The sequence below is a fragment of the Ovis aries genome, chromosome 3 (assembly GCF_016772045.2).
Source record: "Ovis aries strain OAR_USU_Benz2616 breed Rambouillet chromosome 3, ARS-UI_Ramb_v3.0, whole genome shotgun sequence".
Lineage (NCBI taxonomy): Eukaryota > Metazoa > Chordata > Mammalia > Artiodactyla > Bovidae > Ovis > Ovis aries.
The window spans coordinates 39,325-65,151 of NC_056056.1; the positions used below are offsets into that span (position 1 = coordinate 39,325).

General features: G+C 55.1%; 1 protein-coding gene across 1 annotated transcript in view; it reads right to left on the reverse strand.

Annotated features, from left to right (window-relative positions):
- CACNA1B (calcium voltage-gated channel subunit alpha1 B) overlaps positions 1-25,827 on the reverse strand; it is a 210,466-nt gene that overhangs the window by 18,920 nt on the left and 165,719 nt on the right. The window contains exons 28-36 of the mRNA XM_042245300.2: positions 25,263-25,464; positions 24,880-25,044; positions 24,444-24,554; positions 24,014-24,097; positions 11,571-11,687; positions 11,117-11,182; positions 9,889-9,980; positions 7,718-7,862; positions 3,851-3,978 (exon numbers count right to left, since the gene is read on the reverse strand). Of these exons, the coding sequence (XP_042101234.1) occupies positions 3,851-3,978; positions 7,718-7,862; positions 9,889-9,980; positions 11,117-11,182; positions 11,571-11,687; positions 24,014-24,097; positions 24,444-24,554; positions 24,880-25,044; positions 25,263-25,464 (1,110 nt within the window). The remainder of the gene's footprint in view (positions 1-3,850; positions 3,979-7,717; positions 7,863-9,888; positions 9,981-11,116; positions 11,183-11,570; positions 11,688-24,013; positions 24,098-24,443; positions 24,555-24,879; positions 25,045-25,262; positions 25,465-25,827) is intronic.

Below are 25,827 nucleotides of genomic sequence, written 5' to 3' on the forward strand. Positions count from 1 at the left end.
CCGCCCAGCCTTGCACTGCCTGGAGGTGTAGTCAGGGGAGGCGCACCCAGCTGGGGGCCCAGGGGTGGGCAGAGGGAGTGCCCCGGAGACACGGCAGCCCGACCATCTCTAGAGCCCCCAGCAGGCAGGAGACACGCCATGCAGGCAGTGTCAGGCCAGAGTGTCCACTTCACAGCACGGCTGTCGGTTCAGCTACACCTGGGCCTCCTTCATCGGCTCTCTGACGGCCCCTTCCCTCACCCCTCAGCGCCTGAGACGCCAGGGCCTCCTTGGCGAAGCTTCTCTCCACACCTGGCCCTCCTGACTATGCCCACCTCCCTGAACTTACCATGTCCTCCCCTGGAAACTGCAGGTCCAGCTAAGGACCCCCTTGTCCCAAGGTGGGCACCCCGGCCAATGCCATTGTTTCCCTTTCCCACACCATGGCCCCATCAAACTAGCTCCAAATTGTGTTGCGTTTACTTCTGGGAAAGAGGGAATAAAGGAAAAGCCCCACTCTGGCCTCAGCCAAGTGCCTGCTAACCTCATGGACCCAAAGGATGCCCATGAAGAAGCTGGAAGCCCCGCAAAGCCCAAGTTCCCAAGACCCCATTCCTCTCTTCTCTTCTGCTGTCAAACCCCTCAGATGCCACCAGAGGAAACGTGCAGGCCTGATACCATCACTCTGACTCAAAACTGTTCCTGCTGTCCATGAAACAAAGCCAAAGGCGGCTGCTCGACCCCAGCGTCAGGGCCTTTCTCGGCCCCTCGCAGCCATCCTCCTAGCAGCTTGACAGTGTGTCCTCCCCTCCAGCCAGGCAGTCAGCTCCCCCTTCCCTCTGCCCCCACCCCTCCTCCACAGCTCCGTCGATCCTGCCCCTTCAGTTCAGCTCAGCTGCCACCTCCTCTGACTCACCAGCCTCTCCTGGCTCAAAGAGGCCCTGGCCTCACACTGCAGCTCCTCTGCCCACGGCTGGCTGGGCTGAGCAGAGCTGAGGGTGCAGGCCCCAGCGCAAGGCCCAGGCTCAGGATGCTTACTGGACAGACGGACGAGTGTGAGGATGAGCAGACTCATCACTCGGGGGTGGTCCTGACTCTCGGTCAGGGTCTCTGCACTTCCCCACGAAGTGCGGAGGCAACAGCACCAGGGAAGGCGGGGGAGGCGGCACCAGAAGGCAGTAACGCCGTGTCCTCCTCGCCTCCCACAGCATGTGTATGCACATATGCAGCACGTACATGCCCACGCATGCGTTACGAAGAGCAGGGAACAGGGGCACGCACACGCCCAGGCCTTGCATTCACACACACAGGCGCGCACACGCATGAAGATGCGCTGCCCTCACACGTATACAAGAACACGTACACAGAGGGGTGTGCCTGCCTGCACATAAACACGCTCACACACACTCTGGTGTTCACAGATCTGTGCACAGAGAACACACATGCACACGCCTGTGCACACACACATAGTATATACACAGACACACAAAAGCTTGAGAGATTTTCATAAAGTTCGCTTTTGTTTCAGGCTCCCCAAGAATACAGAGACAGCAGATGGTCCCTGGGAAATAAAGATGGTCAGGGCCCTGCGTCGGTCAGAGAGGCTAATGGAAGCCTCAAAGCATGCCCCGGCCTGCCCAGAGGAGGGGTCCAAGCCTGGTCTGCTTAGCTGTCTCCACCCAGCCCCTCACCAGAGCAGCAGGTCTGAGTGTCAGCTGCAGGCCATGTCTGCGCTCCTTCCGGACCACAGGTCGTGTGCTACCTTGCATGGTGCTTTGCTCTGCAGCGACGCTTCCATGTTGTTCCCTACTCTTCCATAAGCTCTTCACCATATTCCTGAATGCCCATGTCCTCCCGAGGCCCCAGGTCTGGCACTCTGGGTTTGGGAAACAGTCAGCATCTCTGTGCACAATTGCAAAGCTGCAGCCTGGCCCAGGTCCACTTCTTGTATGTCTTGGATCAGTTTGGGGCTGTTGGGGAGGTACTGGGTCTACAGTCCACAAAGATCTGGGGGATGTCACTCCCCCCTGGCAGCCCTGCACTGATCTTCCTTTGCCTGTTAGCCCAAATCACATTCTACACAATCTCTCTGCTTTCTGCAACACAGGTCTCCTCTGGGGAAAAATATGCCCAGAAACAGCGGTAACTCTTTCGGCCACAGTCAGGAGGGTCCTCCTGGAATGAGCCTCAGTCCTGCCTCAGCTGGACTCTCTCCTGCCCTTTGCCTGCCAAGGACCAGGTCTCAGGTGTGATCAGTCTCCCCTTCAATCCGACTGGGCCTTCCTGACCAGACAGCCCAGGAATACGCCTGAGCCTGTGAACTCCAGCACGTGCTACAGGCAAATGTGCTGAAAATGACAGGGCTCTCAAGACCACGGAAAGCCATATGCAGCGTGAGACATAACAGCAGGCAAGCTTGCTCTGCCCTGCATGAAAACTGTAAATTCTCCAGGGCAGTGAGACACACTCAGAGATGCTCTAGGCCCAGAAGAGCCCCAGGGCCCTGGCGCTGCCCAGTGGAAAGGGCCTCACACAGCACCTGTGTCCTCACTATGATGGGGTGTGAAGGCTAAGAAGACTGGATCAGAAGACTGGTGCAGGAGCCCAGCCAAGCTCCCAGCCCTTTGGGGGTCTGGGGAATCAGAAAGCTCCCTAGTGTTCCCCTTGTTGAGCTTGGATTCAGAGTCCCAGGGTCCTCCCATGAGGACAATGACCATCTCCTCCAGGCCTCCACCACACAAGGGGTGACCATACTCAGAGTCACGCAACAGGGACGCAGGCAGGCTGGGGCGCCTGCGAGAAAGAAGGGGAAGCACGCCCCGTGTCTTGCTGCAGAGGGCAGGTCCTCAGTGCCTCTTCACGTCCTGGCTGTGGAGGTGCCTGAATGCATGAGCAAGGGAACGAGCACTCGGCAAAGGACAGACAAACGGGCAAGGGGATGAACTCAACAAAGGGACAGACAAACGGGCAGTGGAGGACCCACCCAGCCGAGCTGGGCCTGAGGACAAGACGTCCAGGGGTACAGGACTCCCTCAAAAGAGACACACGTCTTCACTGTCTTCTGACCCAGTCACTCTTCAGGAGACCCTTGCTCTGGAAGCACTCGGCCCTCACTTATGAAGCAGCATGGAGAAGGCAATGGCACCCCACTCCAGTACTCTCGCCTGGAAGATCCCATGGACGGAGGAGCCTGGTGGGCTGCAGTCCATGGGGTCGCTAAGAGTCGGACACGACTGAGCGACTCCACTTCACTTATGAAACAGCAACACAGTATCAGGTCTGCACCACGACCAGAGAGCCTCAGACACGCTGGATCTTTTCTGGCAGTTCATCCGATTTCAAGAACAGGTTACCGAATACCCTCTATTCACAGCCTGGGCTGGTGACAGAGAGGCGCGCTGGCGCCTCCGGGAGGTAGCAGGCAGACGGGCCCTGAGCCCATGGAGGGAAAGAACTAAGGCCTCACGTTGTTTCTGGCCACAAAGGCCTCAGAGCTATGAGAGGGTGACGCCCTGTGACCTCTCACAACCCAGATGTGACATGCCTTGTGAGAAGACAGTGAGCTCCTGCCCAATAGGAACCTGAGTGTCACAACCCCCTGAAGACCTTCCATGACCCCCAGGCAACCTCCTAAGGGCTGGACTGCAGGCCTGAGAAGAGGCTTTCTCAGCCTAGGGAGCTGTACACAAGGGCACAGGGAGCTAGCGTGAGTATACCGCCCAGGAGGAAGCTGGACAGAATCCCGACTCCCAACCAAAACCCAAAGGGGGTCGCTCGCTCGAAACATGCCTGTAGCCGCCCGGCCCTGTGCTGAGACCTGTGGGTGGTGGGTAGCAGCCCTGAGGGCCATGCAGCACTGGGGCTCACTCACCACGCAGCCGGGTCGTACTCAGCCCAGACCCGGATGAATTCGTCCAGGTGGTGAGGCCCTAGGATGGAAGAGTCCCGCGTAAGGTACTCAAAATTGTCCATGATCACAGCCACAAAGAGGTTCAACATCTGCAGGACAGGAAGGAAAAGAGGTGACGTCCAGAAACCTCAGCCTGCCCACTGCCCTGCCCCTCCCCTGCAGCAGAAGTCTCTGTGTGAGGCAGTTAGGGCAGCAGAGGTCACTGACTCAGGCAGAGCCTGCCCCAGCTGCTCTCCCCATGACCTCTCAGAGGGCTTCCCAGGCCCCCTGCACATCGCCACCAGCAACAGCAGCATCCTTCCCTGGTTCCAGGTCCCACAGGCCAACCCCAGCCCAGGATCTGGTCCTCTGAAGGCTTTGGTCTCTACATCTGCACCATCCTCACTCAGGCCCATCAACTCCTGCTCACCATCTGTCCTGCCATCTGGGTTAATCTTCCCCATTGTGAGGTCCCCAGCTTTCCCCTTCTCACCTAAGCCTTCAAGAAAAGTGGCGACTTTGGACTTAATAACTTGAGCTCTAGAGACCTAAAACTCAGGCGTTTTGTTTTGTTTTTCTAAACTGAGTTGAAATTCACTTAACATACAAGTAAATCTACAATCCAGCGGCATTTATTGTCTGCACAGCTGTGAACCACCACTTCCCTAGTTTCGAATTTTTTTCATACTCCTGAAGAATACATGATACTAAGTAATCATTCCTTATACCTCTGTCCTCCCATTCCCTAGAAACCACCAATTTCCCTTCTGTACCTAGAAAGTTATCTGTTTTGGGTATTTCAAACAAAAGGGTCCATACAACATATGGCCTTTGTGTCAGGCTTCTTTCACTTAGTGTGATGCTTTCGAAGTTCACCCTTATCGCAGCACTTGTCAGAACTTGATTCTTGTTTACGGCTGAGTAACATTCCTTTGCAGGTCTTGTTTATGACAACTGTGGCAGATGACACCACTCTTATGGCAGAAAGTGAAGAAGAACTAAAGAGCCTCTTGGTGAAAGTGAAAGAGGAGAGTGAAAAAGCTGGCTTAAAACTCAGCATTCACAGAACGAAGATCATGGCATCTGGTCCCATCGCTTCACGGCAAATACATGGGGAAACAATGGAAACAGTGACAGACTTTATTTTGGGGGGCTCCAAAATTACTGCAGATGGTGACTGCAGCCATGAAATTAAAAGACACTTGTTCCTTAGAAGAAAAGCTATGACCAGCCTAGACAGCATATTAAAAAGCAGAGACATTACTTTGCATCTAGTCAAAGCTATGGTTTTTCCAGTAGTCACGCCTGCATGTGAGAGTTGGACCATAAAGAAAGCTGAGCACTGAAGAATTGATGCTTTTGAACTGTGGTGTTGGAGAAGACTCTTGAGAGTCCCTTGGACTGCAAGGAGATCAAACCAGTCAATCGTAAAGGAGATCAACCCTGAATATTCATTAGAAGGACTGATGCTGAAGCTGAAACTCCAATACTTTGGCCACCTGATGCGAAGGACTGACTCATTGGAAAAGACCCTGATGCTGGGAAAGATTGAAGGCAGGAGGAGAAGGGGACGACAGAGGATGAGATGGTTGGATGGCATCACTGACTCAATGGACATGAGTTTGAGCAAGCTCCGGGAGTTGGTGATGGGCAGGGAGACCTGGTGTGCTGCAGTCCATGGGGTCACGAACAGTTGAATGTGACTGAGCGACTGAACTGAACCACAATTTGTTTATCCATTCATCTGCTGATGGACATTTGGGCTGTGCCCAGAAGTAGAACTGTTGAGTCATACTATAATTCTACGTTTACTATTTTAAGGACCCACCATACTGTTTTCCACGGTGGCGATACCATTTTACATTCCCATGTGCAGTGCACAAGGGTGTCAATTTCTCCATATCCTCACAAAACTTGCTATTTTGTCTTGTTTTTTCAAATAGCAATACTAATAGGTATGAAGTGGTGTCTCATGGGTTTTGATTTGCTTTTCCCTAATGATTACTGATGTTGAGAATATTTCTATGAATTTGTTGGCCATTTGTACAGTTTTTTTTCTTTGAGAAACATCTCTTTAAGTACTTTGTCCATTTTTATATGGTTATCTCATATTGTTGAGATGCAGGACCTCTTTATATATTTTGGATATTAACCCCTTATCATATACACGACTTGCGAAACTTCTCTCCCATTCCTTGGGTTGCCTTTTCACTTTGTATAACGGTGCCCTCTGATGCACAAAAGTTTAAAATTTTGAATAGTCCATTTTTTCCTTTTCTTACTCAGGATTATGGTATCAAATCTAAGAATCCTTTGCCAAAGCTGAGGTTATGAATCTGAGACTACAATGTTTTCTTCTAAGAGTTTTATAGTTTAAGTTCTTGTCTTCAAGTCTTTATCAATTTGGAGGTAATTTCTTTTCTTTTTTCTTTTTTTTGGCCATGCCCCATAGCATATGGATCCTGTTTCCCCAGCTGGGGATCAAACGCACGCCCCCTGCAGTGCAAGTGTGGAGTCTTAGCCGGGGAGGTCCCCAGCTAATTTCATATGTGGTGAAAGTAAAGTCAACTTCACTTTTCTTTGCATGCGGGTATCCAGCGCCATTTGTTGAAAGGATTATCTTTCCTAACTAAATGGTTTCAGCAGCCTTGTTAGAAATCTTTTGACCATGTACATGAGGATTTATTTCTAGTCTCAGCTCTGTTCCTTCAGTGTGTATGTTTGGATCTATGCCAGTATAATACTGTTTTGATCTACTGAAGTTTTGGTGTCAATTTTTAAATCACAAAGTATGAGGCCTCCTATCTTGTCATTGGGTTTTTTTGTATTTAATTTTTTTAAGTTTTTCTTAAAGTATAGTTGATTTACGCTAAGTGTACAGCAAAGTATATATATGGGAGGGAGTAGAAGCACCTGGGAGAGTGTTAGAACTCAGACTCTTGGGTCCCTCTCCCAAAGATTCCAGTACAGTAAGTCTTAGAAGGTACCCAGGAATCTGAATTTCTAACAAGTGCTCAGGTGATGCTTAAGTCGTGGGTCTCTGGACCACACAGGGACCTAGAGGGTATCATCCAGCCTGACTGATACACCGATCACTGACGACAACAAGCTTACATCTCCAGCCAGAGGCCCCCACACGCCTCCACTCCCTCCCGCCCGCCGCCTGCAGCTCCCCAGCCTTCCGACTGGGGAGTGTCGTTCACTGCCTCACCCCAGCAAACCCCGGAACACAGCTCTCTTTCCCCTTTTCCTCTCATGCCCATGTTCAGTCACCAGCCACGTAAGCTCTGCCTGTACAGGGGGGCCCCCGTGCACACAGCTTCCTCCACACCCTCCCTTCTCCAGCTGTTACTTCCAGTCAGCTCCTGGCCACACACAACCTCTCCCGACCAGAAGCCAGAGTGACGCTTTAAGATGCCAAGCAGATGACGTCACTGTGCAGTCTCCCAGAGGCTTCTGCTGACTTGTAGTAAAGTCCACTCACTGCGACGTGGCCCGCTGACACCTCCAGCCTGACCGCATGCGTTTCCTGAGCCTCATCAGGCACAGGCAGGCTGGCTGGAGTGCTGGTGCTCAAGTCTTTCTAGCTGAGAACTGAGGGACAGTGCCCCACAGGAACGTGAAACCCTTTCCACGGAAGTAAAGGCAGGCCCACAGGAGCTCCTTACTCAGTGGGTCCTCTCAGGATTAACGTGGTCCTCATCTCCAGGGAAACAAGGTCCATCAACATGGAGTCAGCTTGCATGCATCATGGGTCAAAATCAGATGTCAGCAAGAGAGCAGGGGGACGCGAGTTGGTCTGAGCCAGGCAGATGTGGCAGTGGGGTGTGCACAGGGTCCGGGACTCACCAGAAAGGAGCAGAGGAAGATGAAGGAGACGAAGTAGAAGTAGGCGAAGTCACTCCCACACTCCGTGGCGTTGGCGAGCTCGTCACAGGCCCGACTGCTGAGGCAGGACAGCATGATCTCATGCCAGGCCTCCCCGGTGGCACTCCTGAGAGGAGAGCAGAGCGTGAGGCCAGGAGGGAAGGCCCAGGACTGGCCGGGAAGGAAGCCCAGGAATTTAGGAGAACTGCGTTCCCTCCCATAGGGATCCTGCATAGGTGTTAGGTCTGGCTAACAGATGCTGATTCTTAAAAAGAAACCTCTGGCATTAGATTTTCAAGCTGCTGCTAAGTGGGAAAGCACGTGTTACAGGAAAGAGATCACGGCACCGAGGTCAGCACCATGGTGAGCTCCCTCCGTGGCCTCTGATCTCCTCCCCAGCCTGTGCCACCTAGTCCTCCTGGATTCAGGACACAGTGACTCCATCCTTCCCAGTACTCAGGCCAAAGACATGGGAGTCATCCTTGCCTCCTCTCTCTCACATCTTGACCTGCCTTCAAAACCAGCCAGGCTCTTACTACCCCTACCTCCCTGGGCCGAGCGACGACCCCTTCTGAGCTGCAGCAACAATTCCTTAGCGGGACGCTCCCCGCTCAGTAGCCCAGATCAGACCAAAGGCCTCCCCGAGGACCCCCCTACATGACTGCCCAGAGCTCTGCGGACCTGCAGCTGCCTTTTCCCTGACCTTATCCCCTACCACGGTCCCCACCCACTCTACTGCAGCCACCCCCGCCTCTACTGTTTCTCGAACACACCAAGAACCCTCGACCCTGAGCAGCTACTACAGAAGCCCGCCTGTGTGGCCTTTCGCTCCTGTGCGTGAAGCCAGCACAGGGGCCAGATGCGCACCAGACTTGCAGGGGGCCCAGCATGCCGCCGTGTGGTCAGTCCTGGGCAGAATCTGGGTCCACTCCCCACTGACAATGGCCGGCTCAGCCTGTGCCAGGCCTGAATGATGAGGGCGCCCATGTGATGAGGAAGGAACAGAGGTCTTTGAGATCAAAGGTTTAAAATCAAGGCTGGCTTCATATCTTTTGTCACACAAAGCAGGATATTAATAAACAAAGAAATGAAGTGGAGGTAAGAGCTAAAGTCCAGAGAAATGACACTGCTCGGGGAAGTGTCAGCCTAAGGATGCTGTTTATCTGATGCAAAGAGTAAGGCAGAAACTCTCTCCAGGCAACTCAGTGAAGCAGGCCTGGGCTGAGCTCACCCTCCAAAAAATGAACTCCCACACCCCCCCAAATACATCTGCATAGGGTCAGCTGAGCTGGGTGTCCCCAAAAGTGGAGCAGGGAAACCTCAGGAAGGGGTCTGCTGTTTATTTATTAACTAAATATTAATTTATTATGAGGCCCCTCACCATCAATTATGAAAGAGAGCACATTTCCCCCCTCCCTGAGGATCACAGTGAATGAAGGAGACACAGTCGACCCTCTGGGCTCCACCCAGGAGTGTCTTTTTACATCAAGGTGGTGGACAGCCACAGTCCACGTGCATCCATGCCTGAGAGCAATGGCTGGGGGGCCATCCCCCACACACCTCTGCAGGGAGGCCTCTGAGCTGACACAAGTCTGTGCTCCTCAAGGCCCTGCCCTGGTGCGCCCCTTGACTGCACTCGGGAGCCGTGGGAACTGCAGCTGCTGCGAGCAACGGAGGCGGATGGAGCTGCCCTCAGATCCACATGTCTGGCCGGTTGGTCCCTTGGGCCACTGAGCAGGTGCACCCTGTCGATAGCAGCTCTCTGCTGCCCGCTTTTCCTGATCCCAGAGATCCCCGAAATCACTAAGGCGAGCTGATGGAAGCTTGGGGATGGCGCACCAAGAACGTCTCTTTCGACACCTGTCCTTCAAAACCTCACTGGGCAGCAGAGACAAGGCAGGCAAGCCAGCCCGGCCCAGGGGTCTCAGACCGACTGCCTCGGGGGCCTCCCTTCAGGCCCAGGAGCCATTAAGGAAGGACAAGCGGAAAGGGAGGAGAAACTGGGAAGGCCCACCGCAGAGAAGCCAGTATGACCAGGAGCGGCGGGCTGGGTCCATCCTGAATGAAGGGCCCCTGAGCCTGGACCCACCTCTATACAGCACACTGACGAGGAGCCTCTGGCTCTGGGCCCACCTCCACCTCCCGCAACACACCTGAAGAGCAACATCAGGGCCTGAAGAAACGTGCGAAAGTTATTGTGACGGTTGATGCTGGTGTCGTCGTCCAGAGCGATGTTTCCGAACACCTGCAGTGGAGGAGGCAGACAGCGCTGCAGACCAGTGCCGCTGGGCTGTAGGAGCCGCGGCCAGGCAAGAGACTGTGGGCGCGCACGTAGGGATGGGCCAGGACTGCCCTCACCCAGAGACCCCGACCAGAGCTGCCACTACTGCTGCTGGGGCTACAGGGTCAGGGTGTCTGGCTCCAGCAGCATCTGTGCATTTCTTTCCAGGGAAGAGGAAACCTCTGGAAAGTCTAACATGCCACTGCCCCACAGCCCAGTTCACGCAGGCTCTGGCTCTGAGTCTGTCCAGGATCAAACAGCATAACCAGCCAACGGGGGGCCCGGAGCTAAGCTTAGGTGGCTCTGCTAGACAAAAGGAGGGAGTCATTTTAAAATTCACTCTCTCATCAGTGACCCCAGAACAGTGATTACACTGATATTCTGATAGATCACTTGAAAGTTTTTTTTAACACTTTTGTGCAAACACCACAATGGGCTTTGTACCTGTTTTAATTTCTTTCTTTCATGGTTAGAAATGCAGATGAGCCCCTCACTCTGAGCAGCTTAGAATCTGGAATCCAGCTTAAGATTTATGAATTATCATATATCCATCAGAAGCAAAGATCACTGGGCTATGTTTTTGTATGCCCATAGACCAAAGCAAGAAAAACATGTATTTGTTTTAAATAATATCGGATCTCAGTAAATTTCAAGCAAGAGAACTTTCAATCTCCGAAAATAGAGTTTAAAAATCGGCTTTCAGCTAACCTTTAAGACACTGCCTCCTCCCACCACAAATTAACATTTGAGACCACCTCCCATCCCTACATCCTTCAGAAGTGCTCCTGGGCAAAAGGCATGACCAGCTGCTGCGGCGCAGGCCACCTGGGCCATGCGGATGTGCTCAAACACTCCACACTGTGCGGGCCCAGCACCCAAGCAACCGTGCCCACCGGTGCCCTGACACAGACCAGCAGGATTCCACACAAGAGCAGGGCTGCGCATCTGTCCACAGAGGGTGGCAATGCCTGGCCTCAGCCACAGAATAGTCTTCCTAAGAATTAAGTTCACAAAGTGCTTAGACTGGCCCCTGGCTCACAGAAACACTGCTAAGCGCCAACCGGCCCCTGCTGTCACGCGGTGGCCCTGCACACACCCACCTGCATGCCGATGATGGCATAGATGAAGAACAGCATGGCGATGAGCAGGCACACGTAGGGCAGGGCCTGCAGAGACACAGGGAGGGCGGCTCAGCACCCGGGGAGCCACCCGGCCCCTGCCTGCACCACACCTGGAGAGCGGACGCTGGCTGGGCCTCCGGGCGGCACCAGCCTCGGCTGACTACAGACCCAGCCCCACTGACCATCAAGCCCCTTCACCAAGTGCCCATCGTCTTCATTTACAAATCAAGTCGTGAAAGCCACTTCAGCCCTTTGTGAGCGTAAACAAGACACTCTCTGTAAAACTGGAAGCCTCCTTACAGACTGTCACAGGAACCGCGGGGGGCCACACCCGCCCTGCTCTTCCCAAGGAGCGTGCTTGGGCGGTGGGGCGGAAGCTCCCCACCGGCACAACGCGGGAGGGGTCAGGCCCCCTGGCCATGCCCAGCCTCACCTTGAAGGACTGGACGAAGGTCCAGAGCAGGATGCGGATGGTGTAGCCTTGGCGGAGCAGCTTGATGAGCCGGGCGGCCCGGAAGAGGCGGAGGAAGCTGAGGTTGATGAAGTTGTTCTGCAGGGAAAAGAGGTTGCACTCTGACCTTCAGAAGCCAGCCTCCCACAGGCACAGGGAGGCTGCTCCCCACCCACCTCCCCGAGTCACTGTGCCCCGAAGAAAAGCAGGTGAAGAGAGAGACTGCTCCACAGTCTAAGCAGCAATCAGCCACCAGAAAATCTTCCAGAGGGAAAGCTTGTCATTGCAAACAACTTCTCATGCAGCAAATCAGACATTCCCTCCACAGGGAGGGACAGAGAAGTCCTGCGAAGCAGCTCCCTGCTGCCAGGTGGGACGGGAGGCCGCCCGCAGCCAGGCCTCCGACGCTGACCGCTTCTTGCAGGACACGGCTGAGCAGCCCAGGGACTGGGCGGGCTGCCCCTCCTCAGACTCGGTGGCCATGCCCTTGTCTCCCACACGCCAGCAAGGCCCTGCCACCCGGGGCCCAGCAGAGGGGCGGACACGTCCTCTGGGGCCAGGCAGGGACCTGCAGACAAGCGCTGGCAGCACGTGTAGGTGGAGGCAGCCCTGCTGCTGCCACCCGAGAGGCCCCCTCCGTAGCCCCCAGACCGGACTCTGCTCCAGAGAACCCAAGATGTCTCGCAGCAGGCCCTCATCCAGAGGGTCTGAAGTCAAGCACAAAGCAAACTGATAATCTCTGGACTCCACAGACGACCCGGGAGTAACGCTTCCACCCTGGCCCAAGGGCACCTGAATCCCTGGCACATTCCTTTCAGGGGGCCCGGCTCTGGGCAGTGTCCCTGAGTAGAAAGGGGTGCTCAGGGGCACGGGGGGCTTCCTGCCCTGCCTGCTTAGAGACCAGGTGCCCTCTTCTGCCCACCCTCACGCAGCCTGAGAGCAGCTTCCTCACACTTTGCTGTTTTAAAATATGCAAGCAGCTCAGGCTAGACACATTGTGTTGCCAGATTCAGTGGTCAGACACAGAAAAGAGAGCAGGTGTTGGATGAGGCAGCAGCAACGGCGAGCACATGCGGGAGGTGCCAGGGCCTAGGAGGGGCGGCGGCCTACTCCAGGGCTGCCCATCTGATCTTGGCTGGGACGAGGCATCCGTCAGGGGACAGGCCTCACTCCACCCCTTGCTTGCCTCATCTCCGGGGCTGGCTTCTTTACTTCCACCCGGGACTCTGGACTGTCTGCTGGTGAGGGACATAAGCTATTCTCAGGGGTGGTGCCGAGTTTTAGGCAATGCCACAGGGGGACAGGGCAGTTCGCAGGCACAGAAGGGCTGACTGTGGCCCAGATCAGCAAGAAGGCAGAGTGGACCTCAGGACGTGATCCTGGAGGGTGTTCTCATCTGCCTGCAGCTCCCTCACTAGCTTGTGCTGGGGAAAGAGACCCTCAGGGCAGACAGGGTAGATGAGATACACCCACACTCTCTATCTGAGTCCCCTGGGCCTTGAGGACTCTCAGGTGAGCCAGCGCTCTCAGGAGGTTGGAAGGGGGACTGTTTACAGTGTCAGGGAGCCCTCTGTACAAGACAGTGAGGCACAGCAAGGGCGAGGGGCTGCCTCCTCAGGCTTCTTCACTTTGAAACCACCTGCGCACGTGGCTCTGGAGGGGCCAGGACAAAAGCACTTTGCTCAGGCAATCGGCACGACAAGATGATTCCCTGAAAATACTGGGAGGAAATAGTCTTCTGGGTAATAAAGAAGGGACGGATACCAGAGCAGACAGAGGAAGGTGCTGTCCATTCAAGTCCCTGGACACAGAGCTCAGCCACATAAGAATTCTCATTGACACCCAGGTGCCACCCATCCTCCCAGACTTTCTCCTTGGGGCTCCAGTGGGCACCTCAGAGAAGGTGGGGTTGCCAACAGACAGACAGCCCTGGAGAGCCATGGAGGAGCGTGGTGAGGCAGCTACAGATGCCGCAAGCAGTGTGATGGCCTGAGCGCGGCACGGCTGCACCCAGAGCACGGGCCGCCAGACACCACCAAGCGGGCCGCATGCTGGGCAGCGGGGGCAGCGAGCACACGGCGGCCTCCCCATGGCTGAGCACGGTCACCCCTGGCCTCCGCCAACCCCCTGGAGGTGGACACAGCCTTCCCCATCCCCCAGAGTCCACGGTTTCCGCTGTACCCTGGAGTAGACACCCCTGCTTTCACGTCAGGCCCCCCTCATCACCGCTGCCTCTGAGCGGGAAAGGCCAATGCTGCACCCCTCAACGCAGCAGCTGCTTTCCACTGAGGGGGACACTGGGCCCCAGCTCCCCTGAGGGCCTGCTTCCTCCTCCCCACGATGGCGGTGTTAGACGTCACGCCTGGGGGTGAGGAATCATCGAGAAAACTGAGACGGGAGCCACAGAGACAAGTGGGGCCCGGGCCAAGGCCCTCACCTCCTGTGTCCAAGCACCTCACTGCGTCTGGGCAGACTCACAGCAGAACAAGGGGCTCCCCCTCAGGCTGTGCGCACGTGCCAGGGGCCCCACATGTGCTGGGGAGGAGGTGCAGCCGCACGGGGAACAAGCTGCTTTCCTACTCAGCTTCGTTCTCGAGGGGACTGATGATGGGGAAGACAGGAGAGACAGAGAGAAAAGGAGTAAGCCCGAGGGGCCTGCTCCACTCAGCCAGGGCCTGACGACACCAGCAGAGCCCGTGCTAAAGATGCAGCCTGGCACTTCTGCGGCTTAAAAGTCTTTTTCTCAAAACCCAAGCTTTTCTGCTCCGATTGTGAACTGCTTCACCACGCTCACTTTCTGTTCAGGAATCTAAAATATCTGCTCTCTGCATGACCTTCCAGCCAAGGCCTCGGCTCCAGCATCCCCACGCTCCCTCAGATTTTCCTGAGACCGGAAGGAGGCGCTGTCCACACCACTTGCACGGGCTCCACACAAGCTTGCTGACCAGGGCACACAGGAATCCACTGTGCTGGATGGAGGCCCAGCTCTCCGCTGCCTCCTGGGGCAAAGGCCCTCTTCCTACTCAGTCAGGACAATCCCCCAAGGCTCGTGCCCCCTAGCCAGGCCTCCACGGAAGGTCTGTCCAGGAAGGACCCAACAGGAGACCTCGTCAGAGGTGGACCCAAGCCCACCTGGTCTGCTGGCCAACAGAGGTAGACAGAAGGGAGATGGCTATGCGGCAGAAACCATGGACTTTACGGGGAGCAGGTCCACCCTCTCATCCAGCAAGCCCCCAGCTCTGACTCCGTCTCGACACTTACCTGCCTCCCACTCAGAAGCCCCTATCTCCTCCCTTGGCCCAAGGCCAGTTCCTGTGATCAAGTGGCCCCTGAGGGCCCTCAGAAGGCCCTGCTGGACCCAGGAGCCAGGGAGAGCGCGCTAGAGGCCAGAGGGGGCGGGTACAGCTGGGCTCTGAGCACAGGAAGGCGGTGGTGAGGGTGACAGGAAGCAGAGGAAAAGGACAGCAGTGCAAGCAAACAGAGAGCTTCAAGAACTGTATAAGTCACGAAACCAACCGTTTCCTATACGTGATGTTTTCATGGATGGATATTTGCGTGTTATTTACAAATTGGGATGTTTGAGCAGCAGGCGCGCAACATACAGACGGAGACATGGTTTTCGCATTGTATGTTGGTTGGGTGGCGTGAGTCAGCAGGTAGGTTAGGGTAAATCAAGAACAAAAACAGAAAACAAAAGAGAACATGAGTCATCAACACAAGCGAAAACTCAAACTCTGAATACTTCACTGGAAAATTTTAGGATTTTGGTAAACTGCATATTTTGCTTAAAATGAACCAAATCAAAACACGTTTGAAATCTGTAGGTTACGCAGACAGAGGCGTCATTTGCATTTGTTTGTAATGCAAATCCAAAGATGACTCACAGACACTTATTTTTTTATTCCAGGCAAAGAAATCAATGTCAGTTTCACGCTGGTCTGGAGCACTCTCTCTATGCGGCCCTGGTTATCAAGGCTGTTGTTCTCTGTGGCTTTAAGTCGGGGGCGGCAACTGACACTCATATTTTTGCCTCAGGAAAAAAAAGTGCGTCCACAAAGTAACAAATGAAGTGACTACAAATGGAGAAAGGAAAACAACACAGAAATCCACAGGGCGGCTTGCTTTCATCTTTCCGCCTCCAGGCAGAACAGCAAGAAGACGGCCCTCGGAAATCAGCAGCAGCTGGACAGCTGAGCTTTGAGACCAGGCGGATTCTGAGCACTCCTACCAGACCTGCTGAGTGTGCAGGATTGAGGGAGGCTGCCCTGGAGGGTCTCGAACATCTGCAAGCTGCCCCTCAAGTGTCCAGCAGCTGCAGGGCCTCTCTCTGGAGAGGCATCCCTGGGAGACAGCACGTCTGTAACACTAGCCGCCTGAGCCACCACCCACTGCTGACGAGGCACACACGCACCCAAGCCCCGGGGCTGTGCCCTTGCAGCTGGAAGCCCAGTGTTTGGATCCTTTTTTCCAGGAGAATAAAGATTCCTGTGTCCAGGGAAGCAGAGCGCCCGTCAAAAACCACACGGGGGAACCGTTTCTGAGTGGGAAGCCCACACACAGTGGACGGGTGGCAACCAGACCGTACTGCAAGGCCAACGGCTGGCAAAACAACCTTGATTCTTATGTTAAAATGGCAGCTCTCAGCTTTCAGCCTGAATCATTAACTTCTCAAAACCATGAAACACCTCATGTAAACAAAAGAATATGTATAATTATATACATACACACACGCGTTTTAAATAAAGGTAATAAGTCATCCATATATTCATCGTCCAGCTCAAGAACTAGAACGTCCCCGTTACTCTGAAAGCCCTTCCTGTCTCTCTCTTCCCCAGACGCGGTTGTGCTTAGTCACTCAGCCGTGTCTGGCTCCGTGATCCCCGGGGATTGTAGCCCACCAGCCTCCTCTGTCCCTGGGGATTCTCCAGGCCGGAATACTGGAGTGGGTTGCCAGGCCCTCCTCCACCAGATGTAGTAACTACGCTTAACTGTTGTTAATAATTGCTTTTCTTTACTGTTTTAGCCCAAACTCTTAAAATGTGCTATACTTGTCTTTCCCTAACTCTGTGATGGGATTAGACTGTATGTAGCCTCTCGGGCTCAGGCGAGCTTAGGCTCTGGCCCTGAGCAAACACCGATTTGAGGGGCACCCTCTCGATGAGGGCGTCCTGAGCAAACACCAATTTGAGAGGCACCCTCTCGATGAGGGCGTCCTGAGCAAACACCAATTTGAGAGGCACCCTCTTGATGAGGGTGTCCTGAGCAAACACCGATTTGAGGGGCACCCTCTCGATGAGGACGTCACCCACTGCGTCAGCACACCACTTCTGCTGCTACCGCTGCTGCAGACACTGCCTTGAGCATCAGAGTAAAACCGTCTCCAGGCGCATCCGCTCAGGCACCCTGCACACCTGCACCCCGGAGGGTGTAGCTACAGACATGCCCGACCTTCCCAGACACCCAGCAGCAGCGTCCACATCCTCACCCACCGCTGGCAACATCGGAAGTTCTGTTTGACAAACCAGTAGGTGTGAAATGGCATCTCGGTGCCATTTCACTTTGTATTTCTTTGATTACAAATAAGGGTGAGCATCTTTCCACGGCCATTTATGTCTTCTGTTCTGTAAGATGCCCATCTGTACCTTCGGCTCACAGAAGGGCCTTGCACACTCTGGACACTAGCCTCCACCGGAGTCTGCAAGGCCTCTGCCCTCCAGCCCTGGCCACTGTGTGAGTGTCTCACACTCTTTGCTCCCGTGGATCTCATACCATCCCACCTCACAGGCTCACAATTCCCAGGCTTACACTATTGGCCCGCGTCTCCTCTAGCTGCCCATGGACGACTCCAGGGAGGGCAGCCGGACTGAACTCTAACATGGATAAAGTGCAGCCAGACCGTCCTCAGAAAACCTGTTCCTCACCATTTTCTCCCTTTTCAATGAAAGACCGACCACTTCTCCAAGCGCTCAGATAAAAATTCTGATGCCATCCTTGCTTCATCCCTCACACTCCCATCTGACTCATCTACAGCTCTACCTTGAACTTACACCCAGAACTTGACCATGTCTCACTGCTCCCCAGCCCCCCAGCTCCACTCTTGGCTCATGGCAGTAATGCTGGGCCACAGACACATCTTCCACGGCCCAATATCCAGTTGTCAGAGCTGATATCTTTGTTCCTGAAAGCTTTCCCAGGCCTAACATCAATAAATGATGAGTTGTTATTCAATCACTAAGTCATATCCAACTCTTTGCCACACCATGGACAGCAGCCTGCCGGGCTCTTCTGTCCATGGGACTTTCTAGGCAAGAATACTGGAGTTGGTTGCCATTTTCTTCTCCAGGGAATCTTCCTGGGATTGAACCCGGGCCTCCTTCACTGGGAGGTAGATTCGTTACCACTGAGCCACCGGGGAAGCCCAATATAGAGTGATTCTTTGGCCCCTCTACCTGTGGCAGACAATGCCTGGTGGGGATGCCCAGGGATAGAACAGCAGCTAACCTGCCAGCACCTTCCACGAGCTGCCCACCTTCCTTCCCACTCGCTTCCAGATAGCAACTCGAACCACACCCTTGTCTCAGGTCTGTTTCTAGGGCAACCCAGCTAAAACAGCCTCCGCGCGCACCTGCACACACCTCTCGACAGAGCCGCCAGGGCTGTGGCCTTAAGGCCAGATCGTGTGGCTCCCCACAAAACCCTCCAAGTCCTCCCGTCTCACTCAGAGGAAAAGCCAAGCTCTACTGACTGCACAGCCTTCCCTGTGCAGCCCCCTTGCCCCGCCCCTCAGCCCTGAGGGGGCCTCTGCTGCCCCCAGCTCGGATCGGCTCTGCTTTCTCGTGAGCCCAGCTTGCTGCCTGGAGCCGCGCCTCAGCGACACACAAGCACCCAGTCCTCACGCCCTCTGCTCTGTCTCCCCCCCAGTCACTGACACCGTGTGTCCTGCCCACTAGGATGAAACAGGAGTTTCATCTGCCCCAGCACTCAGGACAGTGCTGAGCACACGACAGGCGCCGCACGAAGATCTCAACACACACGCATGAAAGATGTGATGTGACTATGCTCTCCCTGCTCATGGACTGGCATTCCTCCTTTTGAGAAACAGAACCGCCATTCTATACAATTTTTTCCAGTTACGGCTGGTACTTTGCATATATTTTGCTTAACAATCATCCCCATCTCAAGGTCTTAGAGATAACCTCTTGCATCTCCCTCTAAGACTCTTAAAGTCTTGTCTCTTACATTTGCGTTTTTTCGTCCATTTGCGTATTTTTGTGAATGGTATGAACCAAGATCCAATCTCTCTTTTCCCCTGTGTTGTTCATCAGTTATGCCCACAGGGAGTCACACACCAAGTTTCCAAACACAACTGAGTCTGTGTCCAGGCTCTTGAGCTATTCCTATGCCAACACCACACTGTTTTAATTGCTACAACTTTCCAGGATGTCTGCTCACTGTCAGGAGCAGCCTCCCCACCACAGCCCCCCAGCAGCACCTTCTTCTCAAGTATCTTGGCCATTTGTGAGCCTTTCTTTTTCTTATAAATGTTAAAAACAACTTGCCAAATTGCATAAAAAGAGACAAACAAAAGGAAAAGCAAAATAATTGGTATTTTTATTGAAATTGCATTGAATCTGTAGATCAACTGGGGAAAACTGTCATCTCTATGACATTGACACTTCTTATTAACATGACGTACGGCTCCATCTATTCAGGCCTTCTTTAACACCTGTCAGTAAAGTTCGATAATTCTGCATAAAGAGATCCTGCACACACACCTTGTTGGGTTTAGCGTCGGGAGTGCTGACGTTGTAACGAAATGCAATACGCTCTCTTGAGCAATCTCACGCGTAGTTAGTTTTAGATTATCCTAGATTTCATCCACAGACGGTATGCCATCTTTGATTGATGGCAGTTTACTTAGTCCTCTTCTGAAACTTAAACATTCACTTTATTTTTTCTGTCTTATTCATTCGGCAAGTATCTATGAATACCTGCCAACTGTCAGGCACTATTTTAAGCACTGGAGTCAGCAACGAGCAAAACAGACAGAAATCCGTTCTTACGAGCTGACACCCAGCTTACTGGACTGTTGGCGTGCTGGTCAGTGCTGGAAAGAAGTAGTGGTCACAGACATCACTGTCCTTTTCTGATTTTAAAGGGAATTCTTTCCAAATTTCACCACCGTAGATACTTGCATAGGACGTTTTGGTGAATGCTCTTCATCAAGTTAACACATGCTAACAATTTTCATCATGAATAAAATCTGAAATTTATTGAGAATCTTTTCTGCATACTGTGACCAGCTTATTAACAGAGTCCTTTGACCTGTTCATGTAAATTACAGTCACAGACTTTCTGCTGTGGAACCTGGTGTTCCCGGGATAACCCTGATTGCACTCCCCCTGGACACTGCGGGGTCTGGCTTGCCTACATGCTGTTTTGAACTCTGCATCTGTTAGTGAGGATGGACTATGATCTTCCTTTCTCACCCTCTTTTTAAAGTTTCTGATGTCAAGATTCAAGGCATTGCATGATGTAGCCTCACACAGCTAGTTAGGAAATGTTCCCTCTTCTGCTCTCTAGAACATATTTAGGATTAAAATGGTCTTTCCCCATGTTTTAGGGGGAAATTTAGTGACAAGACTGTTATAACCCAGTGGTGTGAACCGTGACCGAACATGGACCCCAAGGCTGGACCTCACACCTCCAACTCTTGGAAGACTTCTGTGGGTCTGGGAGATAGCACGCACCATTGAAGAAAGACTGCTGTTTCCCATTTATCAGGTGACTCAAAGCTCCTGGGTCTCAGAGCAAGGGGAGGCTCTCTAGCAGGCCCACACTGCAGTGTCGCGAGCCTGCCACTCAGGCCACAAGCCCCAGCAGGCCCCGTGGTGCTAGGGATATCTGTGGTAGATAAACACCTGTTGTGAGGCCCTCGGAGCCCCCACATGAAAGTCAATGCAGTCACCGAGGCTCCTGGAGCAAAGATCCACGTCATCTGCAGAGACGTCACGCCTGGCTACAAGGCCCTGCAGAGACTGTCTGACCATGAGACGCCGTATCTATGGCACCAAAGTTGCCCTCAAGAGCCACGTGCTGCAGGCCCAGCAACCGCCCAGGGCACAGTGAACACGCCACATCCGGGGCCACACGGGTGCAAGTCTAGAGGCCACAGTCGCGTGACAGGAAGGCCCAGCCCAGCCTCCCGCCTCTGTCACACACGTCTCTTCTCAGGGCACCCTTTCCCAGCACGTCGTGGGATGGTCACTAAAACTGGGCAGTAACATGCAAAACCTGGTTATGGAAGGACTGGCTTGATATACCAGTACATACCTCAGCAGAGCCCCAGGCAGGGCCCCCCAAGAGACAGTGTGAGGCAGAGCTCTGAGTGGTGTGCCCAGTCTACCACGGCGTGCATGGTGTATGCGTGCGTGGTGTGTGCGTGTGTGCGTGTGTGTGTGCCTGTGTGTGTGTGCGTGGTGTGTGCGTGCGTGGTGTGTGCGTGTGTGCGTGGTGTGTGCGTGGTGTGTGTGTGCGTGTGTGCGTGGTGTGTGTGTGCGTGTGAGTGTGTGCGTGTGCGTGTGTGCATGGTGTGTGCATAGTGTGTGCATGCGTGGTGTGTGTGCGTGGTGTGCGTGTGTGCGTGTGTGTGCGTGTGTGTGTGCGTGTGTGTGTGGTGTGTGTGTGCGTGGTGCGTGTGTGTGTGGTGTGTGCGTGTGCGTGTGCATGTGTGTGTGCATGGTGTGTGCGTGCGTGGTGCGTGCGTGTGTGCGTGCGTGGTGTGTGCATGGTGTGTGCGTGTGTGGTGTGTGTGTGTGCATGGTGTGTGCGTGTGTGTGTGTGCGTGGTGTGTGCGTGTGTGTGCGCGTGGTGTGTGTGTGTGCGTGGTGTGTGTGTGTGCGTGGTGTGCGTGTGTGCATGGTGTGTGCGTGTGTGTGCGCGTGTGCGCGTGTGTGTGTGTGCATGGTGTGTGCGTGCATGGTGTGTGCGTGTGTGCATGTGTGTGCATGGTATGTGTGTGCATGGTGTGTGTGTGCATGGTGTGTGCGTGCGTGGTGTGTGCATGTGTGTGTGTGGTGTGTGTGTGCATGGTGTGTGCATGCGTGGTGTGTGCGTGTGTGCGTGGTGTGTGTGCGTGGTGTGTGTGTGCGTGGTGTGTGCGTGGTGTGTGGGTGTGGGTGTGTGTGTATGTGTGGGAAGGAGGTGTCTGTGATGAGGCAAGGACTCCAGCTTGCTCAGGCCTCTGGAGGGAACAAGGTTTGGGGCAGAGGCCCCGGCTGGACCTGGGAATGGACACTACGTGTCATGTGCCAACAGCCACCCCGGCACCCCCAGCCACAGAGGCGCTAAACCCCGTGCGCCTTGGATGCGGTGGCCAACAGGTGTCAGCAGGGCCCGCCACCAGCCCCCACTCGCACGGCAGACCCACAAAGGCAGGGACTGAGACAGCTCGGGGGAAGGCTGTGCCTGGGCCCAACAGCCAGGCTCCTCCTTAGCAAAGCTAATACAGCCACGGCCGCTACTGAACACCTGCCCGTTACAAGCAGAGGCCACCTCCAGGCCCCTGAGGAGAGCTGAACTTGGTGCTGCCAGCAGTCACTTGGCGGGAAACTTTCACCTGGAAACAGCAGTGACGGGTGTCAACAGGGACCACTCGCACCCCGGGCCAGGCCCGCCTTGGCTGATGCACTAGCGTCAGAGACGCACCAGAACGAGACTCCACAGGACATCCGCTCAGAGGAGAAAGGAGCGCCAACAGGGCGCGAGGCCCAGGACCTGCTAGCACGGCAGCCTCCACATCACTCAGGTGCCGGCCAGGTGGAATGCTGGGACAGCCTCTTGCAGGCACAGAAAAGACACTGGGATGGTGGGGCTGTCCTTCAAGACGAACGGATGGCCGATAGATATACCGCGGACCCACCCGAAAAAATGCATGGACTTAGGAAACAAGGAACCAAAGCAGAGGCGGCCCCTGTCACCCACAGGAGCCCAGGGGGGCTTTGCGCCACCATCCCACAAACTCAGGTGAGGCACATCTAGGGGCCCTGACTCGAACAGGCGGGGACAGCCTCCTCCACGGGACCCAGGAGGCCACCAAGGCTCCTGCGACTCTGGGCTCCTCACAGCCAAGGTGCAAGGGGCAGAGCTGCCCTTGCACGGGGCAGGGAGAAGTCTGTCTGGAAATCAGGGGGCTCCCGGGGGCCTTTCTAGAAGTCTCTGGGACCAGTCTGAACTGTGCCTGAAGCATCGTGGCAGCCAGAGCCACCACAGGCACAGCGAGCAGGGCCCTGGCGGGACAGCGCGAAGGCTGGCTCACCTGGTGCGACCACCAACCGGAGCAGCAGAGGGCTGGCCACAGCAAAGACCCCACGATGACGTGGGTCCCCATGGCAACCGTAGGCACCCTGTTCCTTCTCCCATCAACTCCCTCCTCCCTGAGGTCACGACCAGCGCCACCTGAAGCCAGAGACAGGACCCGACGTGGAGTGTGGGCAGAGCCGGGTGGGGCCAGGGCTGCAAGCAGACGCCCCCGCCCTGCACGTGGCCCTTAGGCCCAGCAGCACAGGCGGCGGGAGCCTGCTTTACCTGCCTCAGGGCACTCGGGTACCTGGGAATCCACACCCCAGGCAAGCCTTGAGCCGAGGCCTGGTGGGCACAGAACTCTGTAGCTCTGAGCTGTGACCCACTCTGTCTCCAGAGCCTCTAGGGAACGATCCAGCTCACCTAACATGGAGCTGGAACCTCAGCCCCTCTGGTTCTTCTCTCCCCACCCACCTCCTCAAAGCTCTCCCCCACGGTTCTGTCTCGGAACACGTCCCAAAACATAACTTTTACAAGGACCCTCACCTCACTGTCTGTTCCTAGGGCATTCACTTAAGAAACACTGATATAGATGTTTTTGTCTTTGATTCTATCAATCTGTTGTGCTTAAAGAAAACCGCTTTATGACTCAGATTATTTCAAATTTGTTGAGACATGTTCATGCTCTAGCCCTCAGTTTTCAGATATAATCCACATATTTTAGTAAGAGCTAGAATCTTCAGCATGTGTGCATGCTCACACACGCCCGTATGTGAAACAAGCCTGATATTTCAAAGTGCTCCAAATCCTTATCGGCTTTAGTTGTATTTTTTGGGAACCAGTTGTCAGGTGCATACGGATTAGATGCATATGAAATTACAAGATCCTTATCTTCCCGGTCACTTACACTCCCAGGTGATTCTCAGGCCATCAGCCTGGAAGACCTTCTGGGAACCAATTTCTTACCCAAGATAAAGCATTTGCCTACAGGACACCCAGCCCCCAAACTCGCCTCTCGGGAGGAGCTTCGTGGGGAAGCATCCTCTGAGGAGGAGCTAACCCCCAGGCCTGGAGGCACAGTGGGGAGACCACGCAGGGCCTGCAGGGGCAGGAGAGCTACTCACCGCAATCTCTGTTACTAAAATATCAGTAATACTTCCCAACACAGTGACAAAGTCAAAGACATTCCAGGCGTCTCTGAAATAGTTCTGGAGAGAAAGAAGGGCAGTTAGTGCTGGGCTGGCGGGGGTGGGGAGGCTCTGCAGACAAGCTGTAGGAGGTGGCCTCTCGTCAGGACGGTAGCAGAGGATACATGGGCTCCTTCGTGGGCAGGTGGGCGGAGCACAAGGCCACACACCCCCTCCCCTCCAGGAACAGGGTGGGGGCAGAGGGGGGGCAGAACCCGGCAATCGTTTCCCTGGGGCCCCTTCAGGGTCATATGTGCTCTGGGGGTTCAGGGAATCCCAGCTCCAAACAATGAACACCCAAAGGTTCCCTACAGAGGGCAGGCCAGAACCCAGACACCGAAAGGCCAGGAGGGGCTAAGGCACACACCAGCACTCCAAAGGCGATGATCTTGAGCACACACTCCATGGAGAACATGGACGTGAACACGATGTTCAGACACTTCAGCATCAGCTCGTACTCGTAGGGCGCGTCGTAGAACTGCCAAGGGAAAGGTGCTGTTGGCCGTGGACCCGCTGCCCCGACACACCCCACGGGGCTCCTGAAGACCTCCTGTCAGAGCACAGTGGGCAGACACACCTGCCGCGCTGGGACACCCCTCCCTGTTCCCCCGTGTCTTCCAGAACCTTCTTACGCTCTCAGCCCACGGACAACCAGGGAGTCAGGGCTGCACAGGCAGCCCAAGCTGACCGGCGCTCAGGGCGGCATCACCGCTGCCCGCGCCCCAGGAGGAGCGGGCCCTCCACGCGGCTGGAGTCGAGCCCGTGTCCACGGGCGCCCCCAGCCCACCGCGCAGCCCACGCACCTTCATCATCAGCACCACCGTGTTGAGGGCTATCATGGCCATGATGAAGTACTCGAAGGGCGGCGAGACCACGAACGTCCACGTCTTGTACTGGAACGACTGCCTGTTCTGAGGCATGTGCCGCGTCAGCGGTCTGGCACTGATGGCGAAGTCGATGCACGCCCTCTGCGCGGGAGAAGGGCGAGGTGAGGGCTTGGACGCCCTGAGGCCCCCGCACACGCCCTCCCCCAGCCGCACACAGAGCCCCGGTGAGAGAAGGCCTTCTCCAGGCAGCGCCCCAGCCCATGCTGGCCAGCGGTCCCCACACGGAAGGGAGGCCCAAGGGCCCTGGCCACACTGCCCACCAGGGAGCTGCCTGGAGATGGAGACGCAGGGAGTCCCACCTCGTTCTTCTCCAAGCTGCACTCAGACATGACTCTGTCCCCCTGCTCCTGGAAGGTGATGATGATCAAGGCCACAAAGATGTTCACAAAGAAGAAGGGGAAGACCACGAAGTAGACCACGTAGAAGATGGACAGCTCCATGCGGAAGCCGGGGCTCGGGCCCTGCTCCTCGTAGGTGGCGTCCACCGAGTGCTTCAGCACCCTGGCCGAGAGCCGACACCGAGCGTCAGGGGGGCCAGGAGCGCGTGGCCCCGGAAAGACGGGACCCGCGCCGCAGGGGGCTCCCGTGGCTGAGCCGGGGGCGGAGCCAGGCACGGCCAGGCCTGCTCCCCAGGAGAGCCGTGTCTCCCAGCAGCGGGCTGCCCCCGACAAAGGGCTTGTACTCAGGGCTGCTGGGGACCTCCAGGAGGAGGCCTTGGCTGCCTGAGGTCCCATCCCTACAAGGAGAAGCGGGAGAGGCCCCGCAGTCCTGTGCTGCCCAGCTCTCTCCCATCCCACACCAGGTCACCTACCCATACCCTGCTTCACCTGTGGTCAGGAAGCCACGGGTTCAGCAGAGTCTCCT